The 20,094-nt window shown below is 46.6% G+C and overlaps 7 protein-coding genes across 7 annotated transcripts; 5 read left to right on the top strand and 2 right to left on the bottom strand.

Moving 5' to 3' along the window:
* The first annotated feature begins 327 nt into the window (after nt 1-327).
* F4822DRAFT_422325 (uncharacterized protein) lies at nt 328-2,364 on the top strand. Its single transcript, XM_051459883.1, has 2 exons — nt 328-1,412; nt 1,500-2,364. The coding sequence occupies exons 1-2, from the start codon at nt 942-944 to the stop codon at nt 1,809-1,811; spliced, it is 783 nt and encodes a 260-aa protein (XP_051308935.1). The 5' UTR covers nt 328-941; the 3' UTR covers nt 1,812-2,364.
* Nucleotides 2,223-4,975, top strand: F4822DRAFT_94307 (glycosyltransferase family 31 protein). Its single transcript, XM_051464203.1, has one exon. It carries the CDS (start codon nt 2,965-2,967, stop codon nt 4,621-4,623), a length of 1,659 nt encoding a protein of 552 aa, XP_051308934.1. The 5' UTR covers nt 2,223-2,964; the 3' UTR covers nt 4,624-4,975.
* F4822DRAFT_94310 (OPT-domain-containing protein) lies at nt 4,796-8,548 on the bottom strand. Its single transcript, XM_051464204.1, has 2 exons — nt 8,420-8,548; nt 4,796-8,361 (listed from the first exon to the last, which is right to left on the bottom strand). Exon 2 carries the CDS (start codon nt 8,103-8,105, stop codon nt 4,968-4,970), a length of 3,138 nt encoding a protein of 1,045 aa, XP_051308933.1. The 5' UTR covers nt 8,106-8,361; nt 8,420-8,548; the 3' UTR covers nt 4,796-4,967.
* An 850-nt stretch (nt 8,549-9,398) lies between these two features.
* On the top strand, nt 9,399-10,550 carry F4822DRAFT_94223 (5-formyltetrahydrofolate cyclo-ligase). The gene is made up of 2 exons (XM_051464201.1): nt 9,399-9,635; nt 9,703-10,550. The coding sequence occupies exons 1-2, from the start codon at nt 9,521-9,523 to the stop codon at nt 10,356-10,358; spliced, it is 771 nt and encodes a 256-aa protein (XP_051308932.1). The 5' UTR covers nt 9,399-9,520; the 3' UTR covers nt 10,359-10,550.
* On the bottom strand, nt 10,425-11,056 carry F4822DRAFT_94218 (small nuclear ribonucleoprotein E). The gene is made up of 3 exons (XM_051464200.1): nt 10,758-11,056; nt 10,597-10,690; nt 10,425-10,544 (listed from the first exon to the last, which is right to left on the bottom strand). Exons 1-3 carry the CDS (start codon nt 10,896-10,898, stop codon nt 10,492-10,494), a joined length of 288 nt encoding a protein of 95 aa, XP_051308931.1. The 5' UTR covers nt 10,899-11,056; the 3' UTR covers nt 10,425-10,491.
* Nucleotides 11,057-11,563: 507 nt separating this feature from the next.
* F4822DRAFT_94233 (ARM repeat-containing protein) lies at nt 11,564-14,936 on the top strand. Its single transcript, XM_051464202.1, has 5 exons — nt 11,564-11,785; nt 11,856-11,945; nt 12,014-12,295; nt 12,405-12,495; nt 12,548-14,936. Exons 1-5 carry the CDS (start codon nt 11,654-11,656, stop codon nt 14,878-14,880), a joined length of 2,928 nt encoding a protein of 975 aa, XP_051308930.1. The 5' UTR covers nt 11,564-11,653; the 3' UTR covers nt 14,881-14,936.
* Nucleotides 14,937-16,654: 1,718 nt separating this feature from the next.
* F4822DRAFT_422311 (P-loop containing nucleoside triphosphate hydrolase protein) lies at nt 16,655-20,080 on the top strand. The gene is made up of 4 exons (XM_051459882.1): nt 16,655-16,975; nt 17,204-17,936; nt 18,000-19,775; nt 19,831-20,080. The coding sequence occupies exons 1-4, from the start codon at nt 16,968-16,970 to the stop codon at nt 19,846-19,848; spliced, it is 2,535 nt and encodes an 844-aa protein (XP_051308929.1). The 5' UTR covers nt 16,655-16,967; the 3' UTR covers nt 19,849-20,080.
* Nucleotides 20,081-20,094: the final 14 nt, after the last annotated feature.

Genomic DNA, 20,094 nt, shown 5'->3' with positions numbered 1-20,094 from the left:
TGTGCACAGCTCGAAGAGGGCACGGCTTAAAGAGAAATCGGTTTACATTCCTAAGAAAGAGACGAGTAGATGCGTATGAAAGGGTGAAGGGCATACAATTAGGCCTCGAAAGCGTAGATTACACAATTGTCTCGTGTTGTAGGTATATTCGTGAATGCATTCAAGTTTTTTTTTTTTTTTTTTCGTAATCTTTTCTTTAGGTGGGGTGCTCTCTAGCTTAGCTCCATTCTGCCGGGCGGTCAACGTACATATAAGCTCCCCTGTAGGGTGGTTACCCCACCTAGAAAGCGCTATAATTAACAGGCGAAGGTACGCCGTAGCTTCTCCAGCATCTCATCTCATCTCATCTTGTCCACCTCTAATCTAAGGTTGTGATCAATTGATCAATATAGAAGTCACAAGAGACATCATTCTAGAAGTAACGACTTTATTTCTGACATGCTAGCCCTTCTCAATTTCCAAATATGAGAAAGAACTTGCTATTATTTTCTCCCCAATCCTTAGCATGCAAGAGTCATCCTACACTTTATTAAACGATGATTTACATGGCAACGCCAACCAATGTCATCTGCCCAAGGATACGAGCGCAGATATCACGATTCAAAGAAAGTGCTCCTTTTAAAATATACAGGTCTTCGCTCTATCTAGTGGAGTTCTAGATGTCTAAGTAGGTATAATCAGTCAGCAGCTACCTCAATAGCTATTGTCTTCCTTTCTTTCATTCGACCTTCTGCGGGAGTGAGAGAGCGTTACAATGAATAGTACAGAGTCGCTCCCTCGACTCCTGAGAGGGATATCGGTCGTAGCTTCAAGCACATCCCCAAGTGGAAGCCATTGTAGCTGGAAATGACATCCCCTCAATATATCCTAAATCTCGGGCTCTCCGTCTTCTCTCATTTATCTTTCCTACGGATCAGTATCACTCCATCTAGACTCTGGAGATGGCGGCTACAATTTACCCATCCAAAAACTCCGGCCATTATCGTTCCTCAATTCCACGGCTCAATATTGACACCGCAATGGCCTCTCAGCAGCCAGCACCGCCAGCACCGGGTTCTCCAAAGTCAATCAACGGACATGCCGGCGGCGTCCACCAAAAGCCTGGAAGCCCAGGGAAAGAAACCTACCGCTTACTGTCTCATACTGAATGGGTCCAATTCTGCCGAGGCATCGGTGTATTCAAAGACGATGAGAGCGAAGAGGTCGTTCGTCCAACCAGTCGATGGTGGCCGCCAAAAGGGTTTAGAGATGGTTTGTATCAAGACGTACTCGTTGAGAAGACCAAGTTTACATACTGGTTTCACTGTGTGAGCACCGTCACCTGGATCTTGATGCTTCTCCAGATTGCAATGAGTGCCGTCTTGACAGCCCTTGGATCAATTTCATCTTCGAACAAAGAAGGAACGGCAATCGTAAGCCATCCCATACCGGGCGCACCCATGACTATGCTAAAATTTATCAAATTATTGTTTAAATACTAATTGCAATCATCGAGGTAGACTTCTATTGCTGCGATCAACACTTGTGTCGGAGGAATCCTTGCCCTGTTACACAACAGCGGCCTACCGGATAGGTACCGCTCGGATAGGAATGAATTTTACAAGCTCGAAGAACACATGAAGTCCATTGTCGACACAGCTCTCGTGCCCGCAGATCAAGATATCAACGAAGCCACCGCCTCTTGTTTTGATATGTTCCGAGACGCCAGGCAGACAGTCCAAAACAACATACCAGCATCCTACGCTACTGCACCCGCCAGCAGCAAAGTATCTGGCACTAGAGCCTCGAAGGCGATTGAACCAAAGAAGTAAAGCCGATTACTGCGATATTGTTATATCATTCCGATATAGGGTTCGACCTCATCATCCTGAGAAAAGTATTTCCGTTAATCAAGACGCAATTCGGAATCCTACCTTGTTTTTCTTCTATGAGCACTATATTTTAGCCTTGTTTTTAATCAGGTTCGGATTCAATTATCACGGTAATGGTTGGAGGGTGTATGAAGCCAACATCTTAACAGTTGGAGCTATAAATTACCTATGTAAGTAACATGGCAGCAAAAAGTCCATTCATAGCCATTATATCTGTGGAGGATGGATGTTGGTGGTGCGTTTAATGCAGGGTGCCTAGGCAGTCTACCTAATGTTATAATTGACTTCCAGGTCCATCATTCTTCTGCTACCATAAATTCATAATTCATGGTACGATGTGAAGGCAGTTTGCTTAGAGCTAGGTACTAGGTCCCGAATAGGATGCGGAGTTCTTCTAATCAGGGGTTCAACAGGGGGTTACTATGCAGCGAACTAGAGCGGTCTCGATGCATACTAAAAGCAAGTAATCTTAAGGAGCTAGGGCATTTCAGCCGGAGTCTTTGCTCCAATAGTTATGCGGAGATCGGCTCTTTTGTTCGTTATCTCCCCTAAATTCTATAGGGGTAGGCTGCTGTTATCTACCCTTCTACAGTACCTAGGTATGTTATACCTCCCACTGGCATGACGCGGGTTATATTATAGGTATGTCAGTAAAAACAAGGTCAGTGATGATTGCTATCATCTTCAAAATTCTTCCTTCTTACCCCTTCGTATTTATTTCTTAATTGTTACAACTTCGAAGAACTTGTACCCACGCTACCCACGATGAAAATGTGACAATAGCGATGACAACAAACAGCTACATATGTAGTCCCAAATCCCAAATTCTAAGTCCAGGCAGTCGAAACAGTAACTGCAGCCAGGTACTATTAATCTACAATCTACATATATACCTAGGGTATATATGTACTTGCGTCTCTGCGATAACGAAGTTTGCGGGCGGTCATTGGCATGAATCCCTTACAAGGAAATACCCCTCCAATCCAAGTCATTCGTTGCCTCTAAACATTTCATCATAAATGAGTTTCGTGTTGGATTCTTACACTCGTTCATAATATTTATTTTCGAAACGCCTGTAATCATTTCTAAAGTCATGTTCCGGTCGTTCGCCCCTTACGGGCGTGTCCGGACATTCCAAATCCTCGCCTCATTTCTTGTCTTTTGTATCTTATTATCGACGCTCAGGTTGTACAAGCGGCAACCCCCGCCTCCGAGCATTTATGAATACACTGATGGGAAAACGAGGGGTGGCCGGCAGAATGAAACTGGAATCACTCGGCCATTATCTGAAGAAAGCATCTATCTAAGACAGCTGGTACAGCAATATGGACTCACCAACGATGTCCCATGGTTCGCGAGGCGGATACGACCGGATTTTGATTCCAAAGCTAGAAAAAGCAGCATGACGGAAATCCCGACTGTTAAATTTATGCCCCGAGATTTCCAAAGAGTCCGCTCCGACGATGAACATCTCGATTTACACGCAGAAGGGCCTGTAACCACCCCAGTGACCAAATCAGCTACGCCAGATCAATTAGACGCCTCGTCATTACTATTTGGCATTTCAACCTCGTACGATCGCTTACTCTACGGAAATTCGTCTCTAATCCACGACTGGGCACGGTGGCTCACCGATGGAAAGGGGAACTCAAATGGAGCCAGCCTAATCCTTACGTTGCATAGCGCCCTCAGCTCAGAGATGAGCCATATCGAGACTAAATTGCATGACTTAGGCATTAAGGTCGCGATATTTCCAGCGGAGGACAGCACGGCACGATATCTGGACCTAGTGCGCTTACTTGTGAACCGCAAAGACGAGTTACTAAAAGAAGGGGAAGAGAAGAAATTCCTAGCTCTAGTGGATGACGACGTATTCTTTTCTTCTCTAGGGAAGCTATTGACTCGTCTAGGAAAATTCAATACTAAAAAGAAAGCCTATCTAGGTGTGCCTAGCGAGCGCTCAGATTGGATAATTGGGAATAATGTTACACTGACCTACGGTGGTGGTGCCGTATTCTTAACACCCCCAATGGCGGACAGTGTTTCGCAATTGCGGTGTCTAAACGCTACGGCGCGAGACACCAAGCACCAAGCAGAGAAAATAGGCCAATGGGATGAAGCGCTATATACCTGCATCACCGAGAATACCTCTGAGAAACTTCACATTCTTCCCAGCCTCTACGTTCCCGGAGACGACCTCTACGGTCTCCGCACGGGCTACGAAGGGGGCGTTCAACCCCTCTCCCTGCACCACTACAAGCACCGACACCGCTTCGAACCTAACAAAGCGCATCTCATAACCTCGCTCTGCGGCGAGGATTGCTTTCTACAGCGCTTTTTCTTCCGGGAGGACGGATGGATCCTAGTAAACGGACACACAATCTCGCAGTACCCAGACGGCGTAGACGTGTTGCCCGTGACTAAAAGCTCGCAGCAGCTGGATAGTAGCGATTCCAAAGACAAAAAAGTGAAGACGGGCGACCGTCTGGTTTTCGACCGAGAAGATGACTCTGAAAAATGGTTACGCGATCGCAAAGTTGTCTCGTGGGCTGGAACGAAGCGTACATGGCGATTACTCGACGCACGCCTGGGATCTGATGGTAATTCCGTCTGGCAAGCTTACGTCAAGCGAAAGGGATCACCCGTCACGTACGGAGATGAGGATGATCGATTGCCTGAAGACGATACGATACATACGCAAGATGGGCCATCGGATGTAGACTCGGTTATTGTATTAGTCTGGCAAGCATGAAATCATGTTGGAAGAATATAAGGTATCAATAAGTAATGACTGGTGAGATGTTGTAAAAATATTAATGCATATATTTAGTTTGAGCGTAGATAAAATCCGAGTACACATAAGGATATAACCAATACGCATAACTCCTAAGCTTTTTCTTTAGGTATATAAGAGACTGTCATGTATTGTTCAAGTGTTATTTATGCTCTAAAATTGCTATTGTAGAATCTATCGATATGTGTAACCAAATCCAGATTCTAGTTCGTATTTAGACGCTGATTTACGTCTCGCTAATTCCCCATCATCTCTGCGAAGTCACATATATCCCATGACCAAAATCTAAGATATGCCATAATCTACCATTTATCTGGACCAAAATGAGAGCCGTTAGGTACCGTATTGTATGAACATGCCTGCCAGTCACAGCCTTGTTTATAGACATCCGTTCCCCACCAACTGAATCCTTTCATCCAACCTGGATAAATGAAGCCAAAGAAGACGACAACGATACCAAACGCCAAGCCTGAGTCAAGTGCGGCACTGAGAGTCATGGTGTATTTTGCCCACCAAGCCGACGCGCGATTCTTAATCATGTAGTTGAAGACCCAGCAAACGACAGCCCAAACCGAAAAATTGAGTCCCGTAGCTGGCGGGATCCAACTTAGCGATCCAAACAGGACAGGAAGGTTTATCTTCCGTACGATGCTCGACTTTTTATTACGGCCATATAACCACAGAGGGATCGGAGCGACTGCTCCAATTAAGAAGCACCATACCAAAGGGCGATAGGTCGCACCGGGTCCAAAGAATTCGGCTGGGCCGACAACACCCCATAAAATCGACCCGTTGAAATGGACACGGGCGATCGGGCATGTAAAGCCATTGATAGCCGAGGGTGTACAAATACCCGGGACGTTAATAAACATCCAATTGAGTACAAGGATCTGTGTGACCGACGAGACGATCGTCGCAACCATTTGCACTGAAAATAAGAGCCTCGGCGGTATTTTCATGTAGTGGCCAAGTTTCAAGTCTGCCGCGAATTTAATGCCCTGAGCAGACGATATATAGCCATAGGTTACAAAAACCATGTTAGCGACAGGTCTCCCAGGAAAGACAACACCACATATGAGTTGGCAGATGAGGTAAATCGAGCTGTGTTGATTTGTCACGGCCATCACGATGCCTATCGGGATAAATAAGACAGCGCATATCCCCAAAGCGAGTAATAGTCCGTACCACGGCAAATGGATAGGATAGTATTCGACGACGAAGATACCGATTATTGTCATTGAGACGAAGGTCAATAGATACCACGTGATGGGTGCGTCCTTATATCTCCTCATGAGACGATTGTGGACATCTTCGTGACTTAAGATGTTGTCAAAAGTAGAGCTAGATCTCGTGATGCTTGGGTGATCCCTATTAGGAGTATCCCCATTGCTTTCGCTCTCGAGTGGCTGATATGCTGGCCTACTCTCTCCATCCGCTTCTTGTAGGGAGCGCTTCCATTGAACATAAATATCCTTGCCATGCCAACAAGTAGTATGTGTAAGGAGGGATGCTAACCCCGCAAATTGAAGTCCATAACTGAGAACATAGGTTATCGGTAGAAATACACGGCTATAGTTCGAGTACGCTTCTCTATCGAATAAGAAATCCGCCGTAAGGATTTTGCTGACGTCGTAAATCTTGCCAGTATTATCGAAGACGGATGCTGAGAGAATCGGCATGTAAGACGAATAAAATAGATTGCAATAATATCCAATTGGTGCGATAATCCACATCACTATTACCAGTCCACCGATGACATTCATTGCGGCCCAGAAGGGGGTGAGTAAAGGCGAACCAATATAGGCGATCTGAGCCCAGTCAAAGCTAAGAGGAAACAAACCTAGGCCAGAGGCGACTCCGAACAAATTTGCGACCACAACATTATCTGGAGCGAACCAAGTAATCACATTGAAATAACTCAATGCTGGCATTAGTAACCCGGGAAGGAAGTAGAAGAAGAAACCTGATATCCAGACGATGAAAAAGAACTTCCACCTGCTGATGCTCCATCCATTCGCCGGTTTGTTCTCCTCTTTATGAAGTGTGGTGAACATAGCAGCAGACATCAGTGTACCAGGCCAGATCATTCCGGCTGGGCGTACCAAAAACCGTCTTGCTAGGCCGGCAAAAGTGTACCCCAAAATTTGTGTTGAAAGTGTGAGTAGGAGCTGATAGACAATGCCGACATCTTGTTTGTAAAATTGTGTCTGTTCAACAATGACATCCGTCGCAAACGCAAACCCGAAAGACACATTGCTGCTCACGTATACGCAACTATGCTCCTTTTCATTCCAAGTACCTTGAGCCAACCAAAGGCGGAGGCGTGTCGCGCGGCCTCTCTCTTTAAGAGCAGTGGAGCTCTGGCCGTCGCTACACGATGAGGATAAGTCATCTACTCGCACGCCATCCTCGAACTCCTCAGGAGGGTCGTCTGGTCGTTTCAAAATATAATCCCACAAGAGACCAAGTGGGTGGACGAGAAGTAACGCTATGACTGGTGTAATGGAAACGCTAGGGTATCTCAAGGAAAAGAAGAGATTGGTAGAAGAACCAAGTATAGAGAATAGTGTGGATAGAAACCACATGCGAGGTGTATTTATGGAAAGGGCCGTATTATCGATTGGCGAGACTGAAGCACGGACTTGAGCGTAGGGAGAATTATCAGGAGGGTCGTAGTCGGCTCCTTCGTTCGCGTCGTGGAGGCCATCCTCATCGTCGACGGTTGAGTCGTCCGACTTCGTATCCGATGCCAAATCATTCGTTAAAGGTCTCTCGCTAACACTAGAACGACCATCGAGGCCATCTGCCACAGTAGATCCTCCAATCTCCTCGGATTGGCTTTTTCTCCTTCGACTTAGAGACGATGTGCTTGTTCGGAATGTTCCAGAGCGACCGGCACTAGCAGAGTGACGTCGCCTGGCGTTGGAGGTTTCCGTGTTGGACCGTCTTTGGCGAGATGATGTTGAGACATCACCTTCACTATCCGAGTCCGTGATCTCAGGGTGGATAGGAGCAGCTCCGTAGGAACCTGTTCCGAACCCAGGCGAAGAGCGAATCAAGAGGGGTGCTTTTGACATGATCCTTGATCCTCGACTATCAACGGCAGGGTTGGGATTAGCCTGGAAGTCGAGTTCGGTTTGGTGGAATTCATGGCTCGTGCTCGACGGGGAGCGAGGAGTTCTAGTAGAAAGGTCTTGGGTCGAATCTGACGAGGAAGCGGCAATATTTGTATCGTAGGAGGCTGGCGACGTGGGGTTTGAGACCTTGACTAGGCTTGCGGGTAAGGCGGAGCTGGTTGCAGTATCAGGAAGAGTAGTAGAAGAAGTGGTAATAGCTAAGGGTTGTAATGGGAAGATTTGTGAGTAGTCATTGTGGACATTATGGGGGTCCAGGGGCGTAAGCGATCCATCATCCTTGCTTTTTAAGGAAATCGCTGGCATAGTTTTTTAGTTTTTAGTCTACTGTTACGTAGCTGCAGCTGTGGAAGTCATACCATCCCACGCGGGAAGGAGCATTCAGGATGCCTACCTAGGTAGAAAACCTTCAGGGCTAGATTTACATGAATTAGGTTGGTCATTGGTGGTACCTACAGTACTCTAATGAGTGGATCCTACTGAAGAAGGTTGACGCCGAACGGAAAAGAGTGGAGGTGAAGCGTTGGTATCCGAGGTTCCCTGCCTGTTTTTACCTATGTACCTATGTACATACATGTAAGGTCAGATTAGGTTAGGTATGCACGTGTATGCAATGATACCTATACTGCCTAAGTCCTACATGTGTGTACATCTAGGATCCCTGCCTTTTTAAAGTCGTACTAGTTGTGGGGATTCCTTATAGAACCAATAAATATTTCGTATAGAAACCTGGAGGTGCTGAAGTTACGTTTGTTCCACAGCGTAGAGAAGGGTTAAAGAAGGGCTAAGTTTGGTGTCACGACAGAACTTGGGAACGAAGAAAATGGGAAGAAAAAAGTCGGATGTGGGCGGGCGTGACCCATGCTGCCCATGTTACAGGGACTACAGCGTCGGAGACACTAACTGCTAGTAGCATCAGCATGCTGCAGCTCGCCCAACTTGTCATGCAGAGCGGATGGGACATAGGCAGCAGGTGCTAGGTTAACCACTAATTATCCCTCGCTTGAGTGGATCTCTGTAGTTGATCACACAGTCGTACGATCAAAAGATTGATTGATTAGATTGAGATGGATTAGATTAAAAAGATAATGATGACTCGTATGTACTGTACATATACGATGGGGACAGATGGTGGGTTTTATAATTTGAAGAGGTATTCGTATAATATTATGTATGTATATATATGTACCTAGATAATTCCAGTTAAATACTAGGAAAAGGAAAGACCGACGAGTAAGATGTCATAAAATCCACCTGTCTGCATAATAATAAATGGGAAAGTTAGGGTAGGTACTTAGACACCTACAGTAAGTGTCTAGTATACATGAAGTGATAACGAGTTGGTACTAATTTAATAGGTAGTAGGAGCACCCGATCGACATTAGGGTTAACACTGCCCATCTGATAAACATCAATAACATCACTTATAACGTAAAATTCATGTAGGTAAGAGCACTTAAGACTGCACATAGGTGGATTTTTTAATTAAGTTGGCAGGTTTTTTTTTTCGACTTCCCAGCTCTAGTATGCCGTAATTTAGTGGAGAAACCGGTCTCCGTTAGCTCCGAATCGATTGATTACGGCCCTCAATTTGTTCCAGCTATCGAAATAATTTGGATAACAAGCACAACGAACGCGGGCCATCCCGATGAAGGATCTGAGTTCATGACACATAGCTACATGGATAGCAATTCCTTGTACTCTCTACCACTTCTGAGAATATGTCGCAAGGACTAGAAATGAATTCATCCAGCCTCAGTGTTGCTAAGACACAGCTTCGCTCTTTAATGAAGCAGCGTCTAGCAAGTCTCTCACAAGAATCTATTACCTCTCAGAGTAAGTCCGTTTTACAACATAGCATGACTTATACGTGCCATATGAGCATGTGTTAATTATAAAGTAGGCATAAAAGTCTTCGACTCATTATCCAAATTCAAGCCATACGTGGATGCGAAGAGAGTGGCGGTCTACCTGTCCATGCCAGGTGGAGAGATCCAAACAGACCCCATTGTCAGACATGCTATATCGTCCGGTAAACAGGTATTCGTCCCTTACTTGCATAAGTCAAGGTTGCGACCGGGCGACGGGCCGACTAGGCTGATGGACATGGTGAGTCTAAAGAGTATCGAGGACTACGAATCTTTGCAAAGAGACAAGTGGGGTATTCCAAGTATTGATGCTGCTACGGTACATGAAAGGAAGCGGAGTGTGGGTGAACTTGGCGGGGATAAGTCTGAAGATGTCTCTTTGGATTTAATTCTTCTGCCTGGCGTTGCTTTCGACATTGACCCCAATTCTCAAGCTGTTCGAAGACTAGGTCACGGCAAGGGTTTTTACGATTATTTCCTTCATCGATACACATTGGCTACTTCGCCCGAGCAGATGTCCTTAAATGGCCGGCCAGCTGTATTGCTATATGCTCTAGCATTGAAGGAGCAATTCCTTTCCTCATCTTCAGGAGAATCCGTGCCCGTTGGACCCCACGATCAACCGATAGATGGCCTCTTCCTCGGGGATGGTCAAATCAAAGAGTCTGCGAAATGCAACGACGCAAACTAAAATGAGTACGCCCCGACCGTATTTGAGCGTCCCTGTTTATCCTCGGTGGTATCATTTTATAATTATGCATGGAAACATAACTCCCTCGTGGGCCAATTTCCGTCCTGTTGGAGTATTTGTTCCTCGTCCCACCTCATACAGCTTCTTGGATCAATGACACGTTATCGCCCTTGAGTAGAATTTGTCCTGAGGTCATATTAGCTATATACCTAGGTCAGATCATATCATGGATGCATACCAAGCTGTCTCCTTTTTTCTTCAGGGTTTGTTTTTGTGACTTGCTTTACTTCGACCGCATCGTCAACGACGAGATTCATGAATTCGTCAAAACCCTGTGTGCACAACTATTAGCGACAGAAAAGCAAACAAGATAGTAAAAGGGAATTATTTGTTGCGTACTCTGATCTTTCCCTCGATTCTGATTGACAGCTGCTCGTACAACCAGATCTTGACGGTCGCATGTGTCTGAAGAAGCTTGAAAATAAAATTGATGGGTGGTAGTAGAATCTTGCGGGAACCACCGCCACCACGACCCGTCATTTTGATTTTTTTTTGAAGGAAAATTGGCCTAGATTAGTCCGATCGATTCGACGATTAGATGCAAATGTGGTGTGAAGTGCGGCGGAATCGTGCGCGCGAAGGGCCTAGGACGTGTTGTTGGTTCGGGCTGGTTTTCACAACAAAATCCAGCGAGGTAGAAAGAAGGCTGAAAGCAATAGGTTCCATTGATGGGACTGGCTAGACCCTAGGCTGATGGAAGGTGCGAAATAAGTATCTAGGTATCTATGTAGGTGGGTACACATTTTAGCTTAAAAAGAAGCTCCAGCCCAATAAAATTCCTAAGGTCACGCCACAATTAGAGATAACCCCTCCATGTCAAGCCACAGAATACGACCAGCTCCATACTTTTCTCAGGCTCACATGGCAACCGCAAAGCAGTAATTTGACGTTCTCTTATTTTCTTGGGCCCCTCTTTCCTTTGTACGCCAACACGTAACTTTTGCAGCCAGAGAGTTTCTTCAGGAAACTCGAAACACCAATAATTTGTCCTTTTTTTTACAAACTTCCCTTCGTAATATTTGGATCTTTTTAAACATAACCTGATCTGGTGCATTTATTCTCAGCGTCGTGCATCTACAACACCATCTCATTTATAGTCCTTATTTCCTTACGCCTTCTTTCGTTTAATCTAATCCTTGCGACCTACCCCAACGGCTCGCGACAGCTGCTGTTGCTATCGTCGACCTGCGTACCCACCCCACGGCCGTTTATCCGACCTCAATAAGTTGCGCATCATGGCTTCAAACGAAGCGCAACAAGATTTTGGGCTAGATGGGGTGCTTCAGGCTATGGTGGCAATGCGGGGTGGGCTCAACGAGAAGAAAAAAAAGGAGGCTCATGAATATCTTGAGCTCTTCCAGAAGTCGGTTAGTACATATCTACCTTCTACTTCTATCTATCCTTCTTGATTATTGTCGGTACTAATGTGGTTTGTAGATGGTAGCATGGACTACCACCATCACGATACTACAGTCGAATGCTGAGGCGGATGTCAAATTATTCGCTGCAACAACACTTAGAGGAAAGGCAGGTCTCATAACACCACTGAGTATTAAACCGCATAACAAAGCTAACTAGACAACGCCGAAAACCAGATTACGTATGACCTCTCAACCCAAGTTCCCGCTTCCGAGGTCCCAGCCGTGCGAACCCAGCTGCTTGCGCTCCTAAAACGCTTTGCGCCAGGCCCGAAGCCGATAAGGGTGCAACTTTGCGTGTGCCTCGCAATTCTAGCTATACAGATGCAGGAATGGAAAGATGTCCTACCCGTCGTAGTATCTTCGCTTGGCGATGACGTCGAGAGCCATGCATGCATTCTGGACTTTCTCAGAGTCCTGCCGGAAGAAGTAACCGAAGGGCGCAAAATCACTCTAACAGTACGTGGATCGATACCTAAACATCAACCGTTCCCATTTTCTCCTCCGGCGGCATTTCGTGGTAATTACGGAATGGGGTGAACTGGTAGTCTAATCGGTTATCTTACAGGACGAAGAACTCAGCCAAAGAACTAGTGAACTACTAGAACAAAATGCGCCTCAGGTGGTGCAGCTCTTGATAAATTACGCCCACTCATCCCGTAAGGTCAGCGTCTCCTTTCATGAATTTGCTTGGCTAATGTGTCAAAATAGCGGCTGCTGCAACGAACCCCCAGCTATTTGATTGCATCACGTCGTGGCTGCGTGAAGTTCCCATCAGCGACGTCGTCAAATCTCCACTACTAAGCATCGTATTCAATGCCCTCGAAAGTGATTCATCATTCCAGGCTGCCGCCGATTGCATTTCCACGATGATCAGGGAGACTAGAGAAATTGACGACAACATCGAAACCATCCAAATCCTTTTACCAAGAATCATCGCTCTACGACCGAAGATACAAAAATTCGTTGATGAAGATGATACCGAATCTTACAAGTCCCTCACTAAGTTGCTTGGAGAGGCCGGGTCCTCATGGGCTGTTGCCATTGCTCGAGAACCTACCCACTTCAGGCCTTTGGTCGACGCTATCCTCGAGTGTGCTGCAAGGGATAAAGATAGAGAAGTCATCGAATTCACATTTGACTTCTGGTACGACCTTAAACAATATCTCGTATTGGAGAAGTACATACAGGCTCGTGTGGAACTTCTAGATGTCTATGCAAAGCTTGTGGATATCCTGCTTACGCATCTAGAGTACCCTGAGTCGGAGTCAGGCAACGAGAAGGATTTATTTGACGGGGATAGGGAGGCGGAAGAAAAGTTCCGTGAATTCCGACATCTTATGGGTGACACTCTGAAAGACTGTTGCGAAATTATGGGCGTTTCCGAGTGCCTCGCAAAAGTTCTCGATTCCATCAAAATCTGGATGGCAAAATACGCGAGCCTAGCAAACGGTGCCTCGGTTCCTCATTGGCAACAATTGGAAGCGCCATTGTTCTCTATGAGAGCTATGGGCCGTATGGTTACCAAAGAAGAAAACACCGTGCTGCCGCAACTCATGCCACTTCTTGTCCAGATGCCTGCTCATGAGAAGCTGCGATTCGCAACAATTATGATTTTGGGCAGATACACCGAGTGGACCGCAGCACATCCAGACTTCCTACATCCCCAATTCAACTATATTGTCGACTCTTTCGCTACGGATTCAAAAGAAATTGTACGCGCTGCCGCCATGGCCATCAAATATTTCTGCACGGATTGCAAGCATCTTCTAAGCGAACAGGTTGTCCAACTACAAGAGTTCTACAACGTGATTTTAGACAAACTTCCCGAGCTGAGCCAAGAAGAGATAACCGATGGAGTTGCGACTGTCGTATCCGTACAACCTAAAGCGGAAATTTACAAACTTCTGAAGCTTTTCTGTGACCCCCTGATCCAAAGGCTGATGACAAAAGCTAACAACGCAACGGACAATGAGGGGAAGATAGCGGTGGCTGATCATTTACAATTGATCACTCTCTTCGCGCAAAACGTTGTGATCCTTCCCCCCGTTGAACGCGGCGAGGAGGATCCCGCTGTGAAATATTGGCAAGAAGTATTCCCTGTACTATCCAAAGTACTCGACAATTTCCTCGATTTCCCTCCTATATGCGAGAGAGTCTGTCGATGCTGGAGATTCATGGTGATATCCCATAGAGGAGCAATGGCACCTATTCTCCCTGATATGGCAAACCAATTAGCAAGTGGATTTGCTACGTCTAAACAAGGCTGTTTCTTATGGGTGACTGGCGCAATCTTGCGGGAGTTCTCTGATGACCGAGAGCACGTAGATTCGGCTCTGACAGAACATATTTACGTCTTCTTTGAAGCCCAGGCGACGAACGTTCTGCGTTTCATTACCGAAGTGCCACCGCAGGATCTTCCGGACGTTACGGAAGACTTCTTCCGGCTAGCGGTCGACGGACTTCTATACTACCCTCAGAAGTTTATCCCGTCTGCCTTATTTGCTCCGGTATTTGAAGCGTCCTTCTCCGTCCTTGTCCTCCAGCAGCGGGAACCCCTATCTGCTACTCTCCATTACATTCGCGACGTCCTTGGATGGGGTACTACATACCCACCGGCGTCCAACGAGCATCTCTCAGCCTCAGGCGTTGAGTACCTCAGAGATATCGTGAAGCAGCTATTACTAGTCCAAGGAGAGACGTTGGTCAAACGCTTGCTCGCTGGTATGATGATCACTTTCCCAAAGGATTGCTACGCCGACGCGAGCGGGGCCCTCCTCACATTGTTCGAGATATTCCCGAACCAAACGGCAACGTGGGTGGACCGAACACTTCGGTTACTGCCTCCGGGAACCGTCACCTCGGTGGAAGTCGATCGTCTTATGGCCAAGATCAAAGAAAAGTTCAGTACCGAGGACACAGGCGATGTTCGACAAATACGCTCGATCCTCCAAGATTTCACCAATACGTACAGAAGGAGATATGTCGCGCCTCGAGACGGCTTGGGAGAGTTGGAAGGATCGCGATTCCGATTCACTGGTTAGTAAAGGGATCGGTTTCGTTTAGGACGACCTATTATTTGTGGCAGCATAGTGCCCTTAGCGAGAAGATTTTCTGCTACAAAGATCGACTCTATAATTACGAAGAAGCCAGGATTTAGATGCCGATTACGGGTATGAGCTGTATGAAAGTACGCATAAGATCTTCAGAAATATCTAGGCTACTCTTTAAGGCACTAACTAATCACCTCACGAATATTTATAGCTCTGAATTGTTTGTGGCAAAGGCAGCACAGCTAGGTCCCCTTTACTACTGTGGCTGCTGACAATGCAGATATGTACCCAATGGCCTAGATTTATTGGGCGTGGGGTGGCGTGATGGCGCAGAGTGGTAGCGAGACGGGATGCAAAAATGATACCTAGCAGTAGCCCTGCTGCATCAGATGACTTGGTAGATGGCTCAGAGATTGTACATATGTCAGCTTTTACCATCGCCGGGTTGATAGTAACATTGAATTAAGAGAGTATTGGTCTGGTAAAGTGAAAAGGAGCTGACCAAGCCTATCTATCATAGTAGGCGTAGAATTATCATCCCGTCACCAGAACAGCCCTAAATATTAATAAGTAGCATAGAATATACACGCTTCCCTAATTCACATCGCTTACTTGACGGCTATGTATTTTTTGCTGATGATTTTTGTTGATATTGATTGTATTCTTCGTATGTCCAGTACCATATGTCAGACATAATAGCCACTCACAATGAGTGGATGATAACCAATGATGAGAGGCAAGCCAAAGGGCATGCCCCTTCGTAGCTACTGTTGTATTACTCGTAACTGTTTTCCCTCAGTATATAGATTATCAAGTGAAACCTCCCATTAGATCTTAGAGATTAAACGTAGGGTTAGGGCCTACGTGAGTCACTTAGTGTATTTAATAACCCTATTGAATTACTACAAACCAGCGATAAGAAATGTTATATTGTAGGGCTTAGAAATGACGCATTGCTTGACTCTGAGACATAAGCTATGCGGTGAATTTTGGTGTCTATGATCTCGAGTCACAGCTGAAGACAGATGTAGAACTTGTAAAGATCGTGCATGCATAATTTCATGGGTCGATCCATCTGTTTTGCAGCATAGTATGGAGAAGTCCCTAGGTAGTCACACCGAATAGAACCATGCTATGAGTATTCGCCTTAGTAGAATGGGGCTTACCAAGCCAACCATGAGTTTACTTACGTACCTACCTAGGTACCTAGGTAGGTATAAACGTAGCTTACCAATTTGGGAGTTGTATAAGACGAGGACATTGTGTCTCGTACGATTTCCATTATATGTGGTAATGATAACAATGTGTGAGATTTTTGGATCGATAAGAATCCATTCAGAGTCGCAGAATTAGACAAAACCGTTCAGAGAAGTACTTCCCGCAATGTGAAGTTTCCTACAAACAAAAAGTACCTTCCTACTTAGAAAACCTCTAAAAAAAAAAAAAAACAGGGCTAGAACCCTCGATAAGCTTGAAATTATTTTTTTTTCTTTCCCGGCTAGTTATTCTCCCGTGAATTTGCCGCCGCCTGTAACTTGCAAGGAATTACGGTTTGCCCCACCAAGCGCACCAAGACCACAAACGGTACCTAGGTATGTACATACATACAATTTACAGTACAAATAATTGATGTCACTTTTCGGGACGATGGGCAGACAAAATAATAAGCTTGCAGACCTTTGCCCCGCTTAGCTTAGCTTAGCTTAGCCCGCGCCCGCAGACCCGCCATTGGCAATACAATTTTCTCCTCTTGTACCCCTCCTTCTCTTCAATCTTTTTGCCCCGACAAATTTTCCTTTCCCTCGAAGCACGAACAAGCTTGGTCGTCGGTGGTTGCTTGCGACTTTGCATCTACTGCTTCGTCTTCTATCTTTCTTTTTCACCTTTTCAAACATCAACTGATACTCTCTAGAAGAGGTCGTTGGTGATTTGAATCATCGAGAAGTGCATACAGCCCACTTCCATCGATCGATACAGATCTCCCACCCCGCCTTTGTGTGTCGACTTTACACATCGTCGACCATTAAATAAAAAAAAAAAAAAACACATAGCAGAGTTTTCCTATCAATACCGTCAAGATGGTCAAGTAAGTTCATCATATTCTCTTCTTCTCATTTAACATTTATATCCATCTCACCGTGCTTCATTCTATCATCGCGCGACATCTTTGCGCGAAAGAAGGAAAGCAAGGGAAAAAAATAAAATCAGTACCCTTCTCTGCCCCTCCGTGATGCCCAAAGATCAACCCCACCCGGAGATAAGCTCCGTTACATCCATTTCCGCATCAAGTTGCTAACAATGCGCTTCCGAATAGCTTCACGATCGACGAGATCAGGCAATTGATGGACAAGCCTACCAATGTCCGTAACATGTCCGTCATTGCCCACGTCGACCACGGCAAATCTACCCTGACCGACTCGCTCTTGGCTAAAGCTGGTATCATCTCCACCGCAAAAGCTGGTGATGCTCGAGCCACAGATACAAGAGCTGACGAGCAGGAACGTGGTATCACCATTAAGTCCACCGCCATCTCCCTATACGGTAACCTACCTACCGATGAGGACTTGAAGGACATTGTTGGCCAGAAGGCCGATGGCCGAGATTTCTTGATCAACCTGATCGACTCGCCCGGTCACGTCGATTTCTCTTCTGAAGTTACCGCTGCCCTTCGTGTCACTGACGGTGCCCTCGTCGTCGTCGACACCATCGAGGGTGTCTGTGTCCAGACTGAGACCGTCTTGCGACAGGCCCTCTCTGAGCGCATTAAGCCTGTTGTTGTCATCAACAAGGTTGACCGTGCTCTTCTCGAGCTTCAGGTTTCCAAGGAGGACTTGTACCAGTCATTCTCGCGAACCATTGAGTCCGTTAACGTCATTATCTCCACCTACCTTGACAAGTCACTTGGTGACCTCCAGGTCTACCCTGAGAAGGGTACTATTGCTTTCGGCTCTGGTCTTCACGGTTGGGCTTTCACTATCCGTCAGTTTGCTACTCGATATGCCAAGAAGTTCGGTGTTGACCGAAACAAGATGATGGAGCGTCTATGGGTGAGTTTTACTTTGGTTGTTTAGATTGGGATTCATCACGCAAATTACTAACTATTAGATTAGGGTGACAACTACTTCAACGCCGCCACCAAGAAGTGGACCAACAAGGGTACTCACGATGGCAAGCAACTAGAGCGTGCCTTCAACCAGTTCATCCTTGACCCGATCTTCAAGATCTTCTCGGCCGTCATGAACTTCAAGAAGGACGAGATCACCACTCTTCTCTCCAAACTTGAACTCAAGCTACCTACCGAGGACAAGGACAAGGAGGGCAAGCAGCTATTGAAGGCTGTCATGAGAACTTTCCTTCCCGCTGCCGACTCGCTTCTGGAAATGATGATTCTCCACCTACCTTCTCCCGTTACCGCCCAGAAGTACCGTTCCGAGACTCTGTACGAGGGTCCCCCTGATGACGAGGCTGCCATTGGTATCCGTGACTGTGATCCTAAGGGTCCCCTCATGCTTTACGTCTCTAAGATGGTGCCGACCTCCGATAAGGGTCGTTTCTACGCTTTCGGTCGTGTCTTCTCCGGTACCGTCCGATCCGGTCTCAAGGTCCGCATCCAGGGCCCCAACTACACCCCTGGAAAGAAGGAGGATCTGTTCGTCAAGGCTATCCAGCGTACAGTGTTGATGATGGGTGGCAAGGTCGAGCCTATTGACGACATGCCTGCTGGTAACATTGTTGGTCTTGTCGGTATCGACCAGTTCCTCCTCAAGTCTGGTACCCTCACCACTCTCGACACAGCGCACAACCTGAAGGTCATGAAGTTCTCTGTCTCCCCTGTCGTGCAACGATCTGTCCAGGTCAAGAACGCTCAGGATCTTCCCAAGCTCGTCGAAGGTCTTAAGCGTCTATCCAAGTCTGACCCTTGTGTCCTGACCACAACCACCGAATCCGGTGAACACGTCGTTGCCGGTGCTGGTGAGTTGCATCTCGAGATTTGCTTGAAGGATCTTGAGGAGGACCACGCCGGTGTTCCTCTTATTTTCTCCGACCCTGTTGTTCAGTACCGAGAGACCGTTGCTGGCAAGTCCAGCATTACTGCTCTCTCCAAGTCCCCCAACAAGCACAACCGTCTGTACATGGTTGCTGAGCCTATGGATGAGGAGCTTGCCCAGGCCATTGAGGATGGCAAGATTGGACCCCGTGACGATTTCAAGGCCCGTGCCCGTATCCTTGCTGACGACTTCGGTTGGGATGTTACCGATGCCCGAAAGATTTGGTGTTTCGGTCCCGACACCATTGGTGCCAACTTGCTAGTCGACCAGACCAAGGCCGTGCAATACCTCAACGAAATCAAGGATTCCGTTGTCTCCGGTTTCCAGTGGGCTTCTCGTGAGGGTCCCGTCGCTGAGGAACCCATGCGATCTGTTCGATTCAACATCCTCGATGTTACGCTTCACGCTGATGCCATCCACCGTGGTGGTGGTCAAATTATCCCGACTGCTCGACGTGTTCTGTACGCTGCTACCCTGCTTGCCGACCCCGCACTCCAGGAGCCCGTCTTCTTGGTCGAAATCCAAGTGCCCGAGCAGGCCATGGGTGGTGTCTACGGTGTCCTTACCCGAAGAAGAGGTCACGTCTTCAACGAAGAGCAGCGCCCTGGTACTCCTCTCTTCACCATCAAGGCTTACCTACCCGTCATGGAGTCTTTCGGCTTCAACGGTGATCTCCGACAAGCCACTTCCGGTCAGGCTTTCCCTCAACTGGTCTTCGACCACTGGCAATCACTGCCTGGTGGATCTCCTCTCGACAAGACCTCCAAGGTCGGACAGATCGTCGAGACGATGCGTAAGCGCAAGGGTATCAAGGTCGAGGTACCGGACGTCAGCAACGTAAGTACCACATCTATATTCATTACGATTGATTATACGCTAACAATAATAATAGTACTACGACAAGCTATAAATGGGTTCTTTCAATGCTCTATAGACTACGACCTAGCGCCATTTTTGGCGAATATCATGGGACGGTTCAGTACATTCTGGGTCTGTTACATGGATAATGCGATCTCCAGCAGATCGGAAAAGAATAATCTGCGGCCGTGGATACGGAAAAGCTACGCAAAGCATTGAACGCGGAACTTTCATTAGCTATCATACACCTGCCTTGCATGTACTTTCGACGCAATTGATGATGATTTTAAGATGAATA

Source organism: Hypoxylon trugodes, assembly GCF_022578975.1.
Source record: "Hypoxylon trugodes strain CBS 135444 unplaced genomic scaffold F4822scaffold_12, whole genome shotgun sequence".
Classification (NCBI taxonomy): domain Eukaryota; kingdom Fungi; phylum Ascomycota; class Sordariomycetes; order Xylariales; family Hypoxylaceae; genus Hypoxylon; species Hypoxylon trugodes.
The sequence above is the reverse complement of the archived record's forward strand: the minus strand, read 5'-3'. Positions and strand labels throughout refer to the sequence as shown.

What these genes read in the sequence shown, in the direction of transcription:
- F4822DRAFT_422325 (XM_051459883.1), top strand. Translation starts at nt 942, where the DNA reads ATGGCGGCTACAATTTACCCATCCAAAAACTCCGGCCATTATCGTTCC. An exon ending in ACAAAGAAGGAACGGCAATC is followed by an intron (nt 1,413 to 1,499) that starts GTAAGCCATCCC and finishes TCATCGAGGTAG; the next exon opens with ACTTCTATTGCTGCGATCAA.
- F4822DRAFT_94307 (XM_051464203.1), top strand. Translation starts at nt 2,965, where the DNA reads ATGTTCCGGTCGTTCGCCCCTTACGGGCGTGTCCGGACATTCCAAATC.
- F4822DRAFT_94310 (XM_051464204.1), bottom strand. Translation starts at nt 8,105, where the DNA reads ATGCCAGCGATTTCCTTAAAAAGCAAGGATGATGGATCGCTTACGCCC.
- F4822DRAFT_94223 (XM_051464201.1), top strand. Translation starts at nt 9,521, where the DNA reads ATGTCGCAAGGACTAGAAATGAATTCATCCAGCCTCAGTGTTGCTAAG. An exon ending in AGAATCTATTACCTCTCAGA is followed by an intron (nt 9,636 to 9,702) that starts GTAAGTCCGTTT and finishes ATTATAAAGTAG; the next exon opens with GCATAAAAGTCTTCGACTCA.
- F4822DRAFT_94218 (XM_051464200.1), bottom strand. Translation starts at nt 10,898, where the DNA reads ATGACGGGTCGTGGTGGCGGTGGTTCCCGCAAGATTCTACTACCACCC. An exon ending in GAATCGAGGGAAAGATCAGA is followed by an intron (nt 10,691 to 10,757) that starts GTACGCAACAAA and finishes TTGTGCACACAG; the next exon opens with GGTTTTGACGAATTCATGAA. An exon ending in AGAAAAAAGGAGACAGCTTG is followed by an intron (nt 10,545 to 10,596) that starts GTATGCATCCAT and finishes ATATGACCTCAG; the next exon opens with GACAAATTCTACTCAAGGGC.
- F4822DRAFT_94233 (XM_051464202.1), top strand. Translation starts at nt 11,654, where the DNA reads ATGGCTTCAAACGAAGCGCAACAAGATTTTGGGCTAGATGGGGTGCTT. An exon ending in TTGAGCTCTTCCAGAAGTCG is followed by an intron (nt 11,786 to 11,855) that starts GTTAGTACATAT and finishes TGTGGTTTGTAG; the next exon opens with ATGGTAGCATGGACTACCAC. An exon ending in CAACAACACTTAGAGGAAAG is followed by an intron (nt 11,946 to 12,013) that starts GCAGGTCTCATA and finishes GCCGAAAACCAG; the next exon opens with ATTACGTATGACCTCTCAAC.
- F4822DRAFT_422311 (XM_051459882.1), top strand. An exon ending in AGATGATGGAGCGTCTATGG is followed by an intron (nt 17,937 to 17,999) that starts GTGAGTTTTACT and finishes CTATTAGATTAG; the next exon opens with GGTGACAACTACTTCAACGC.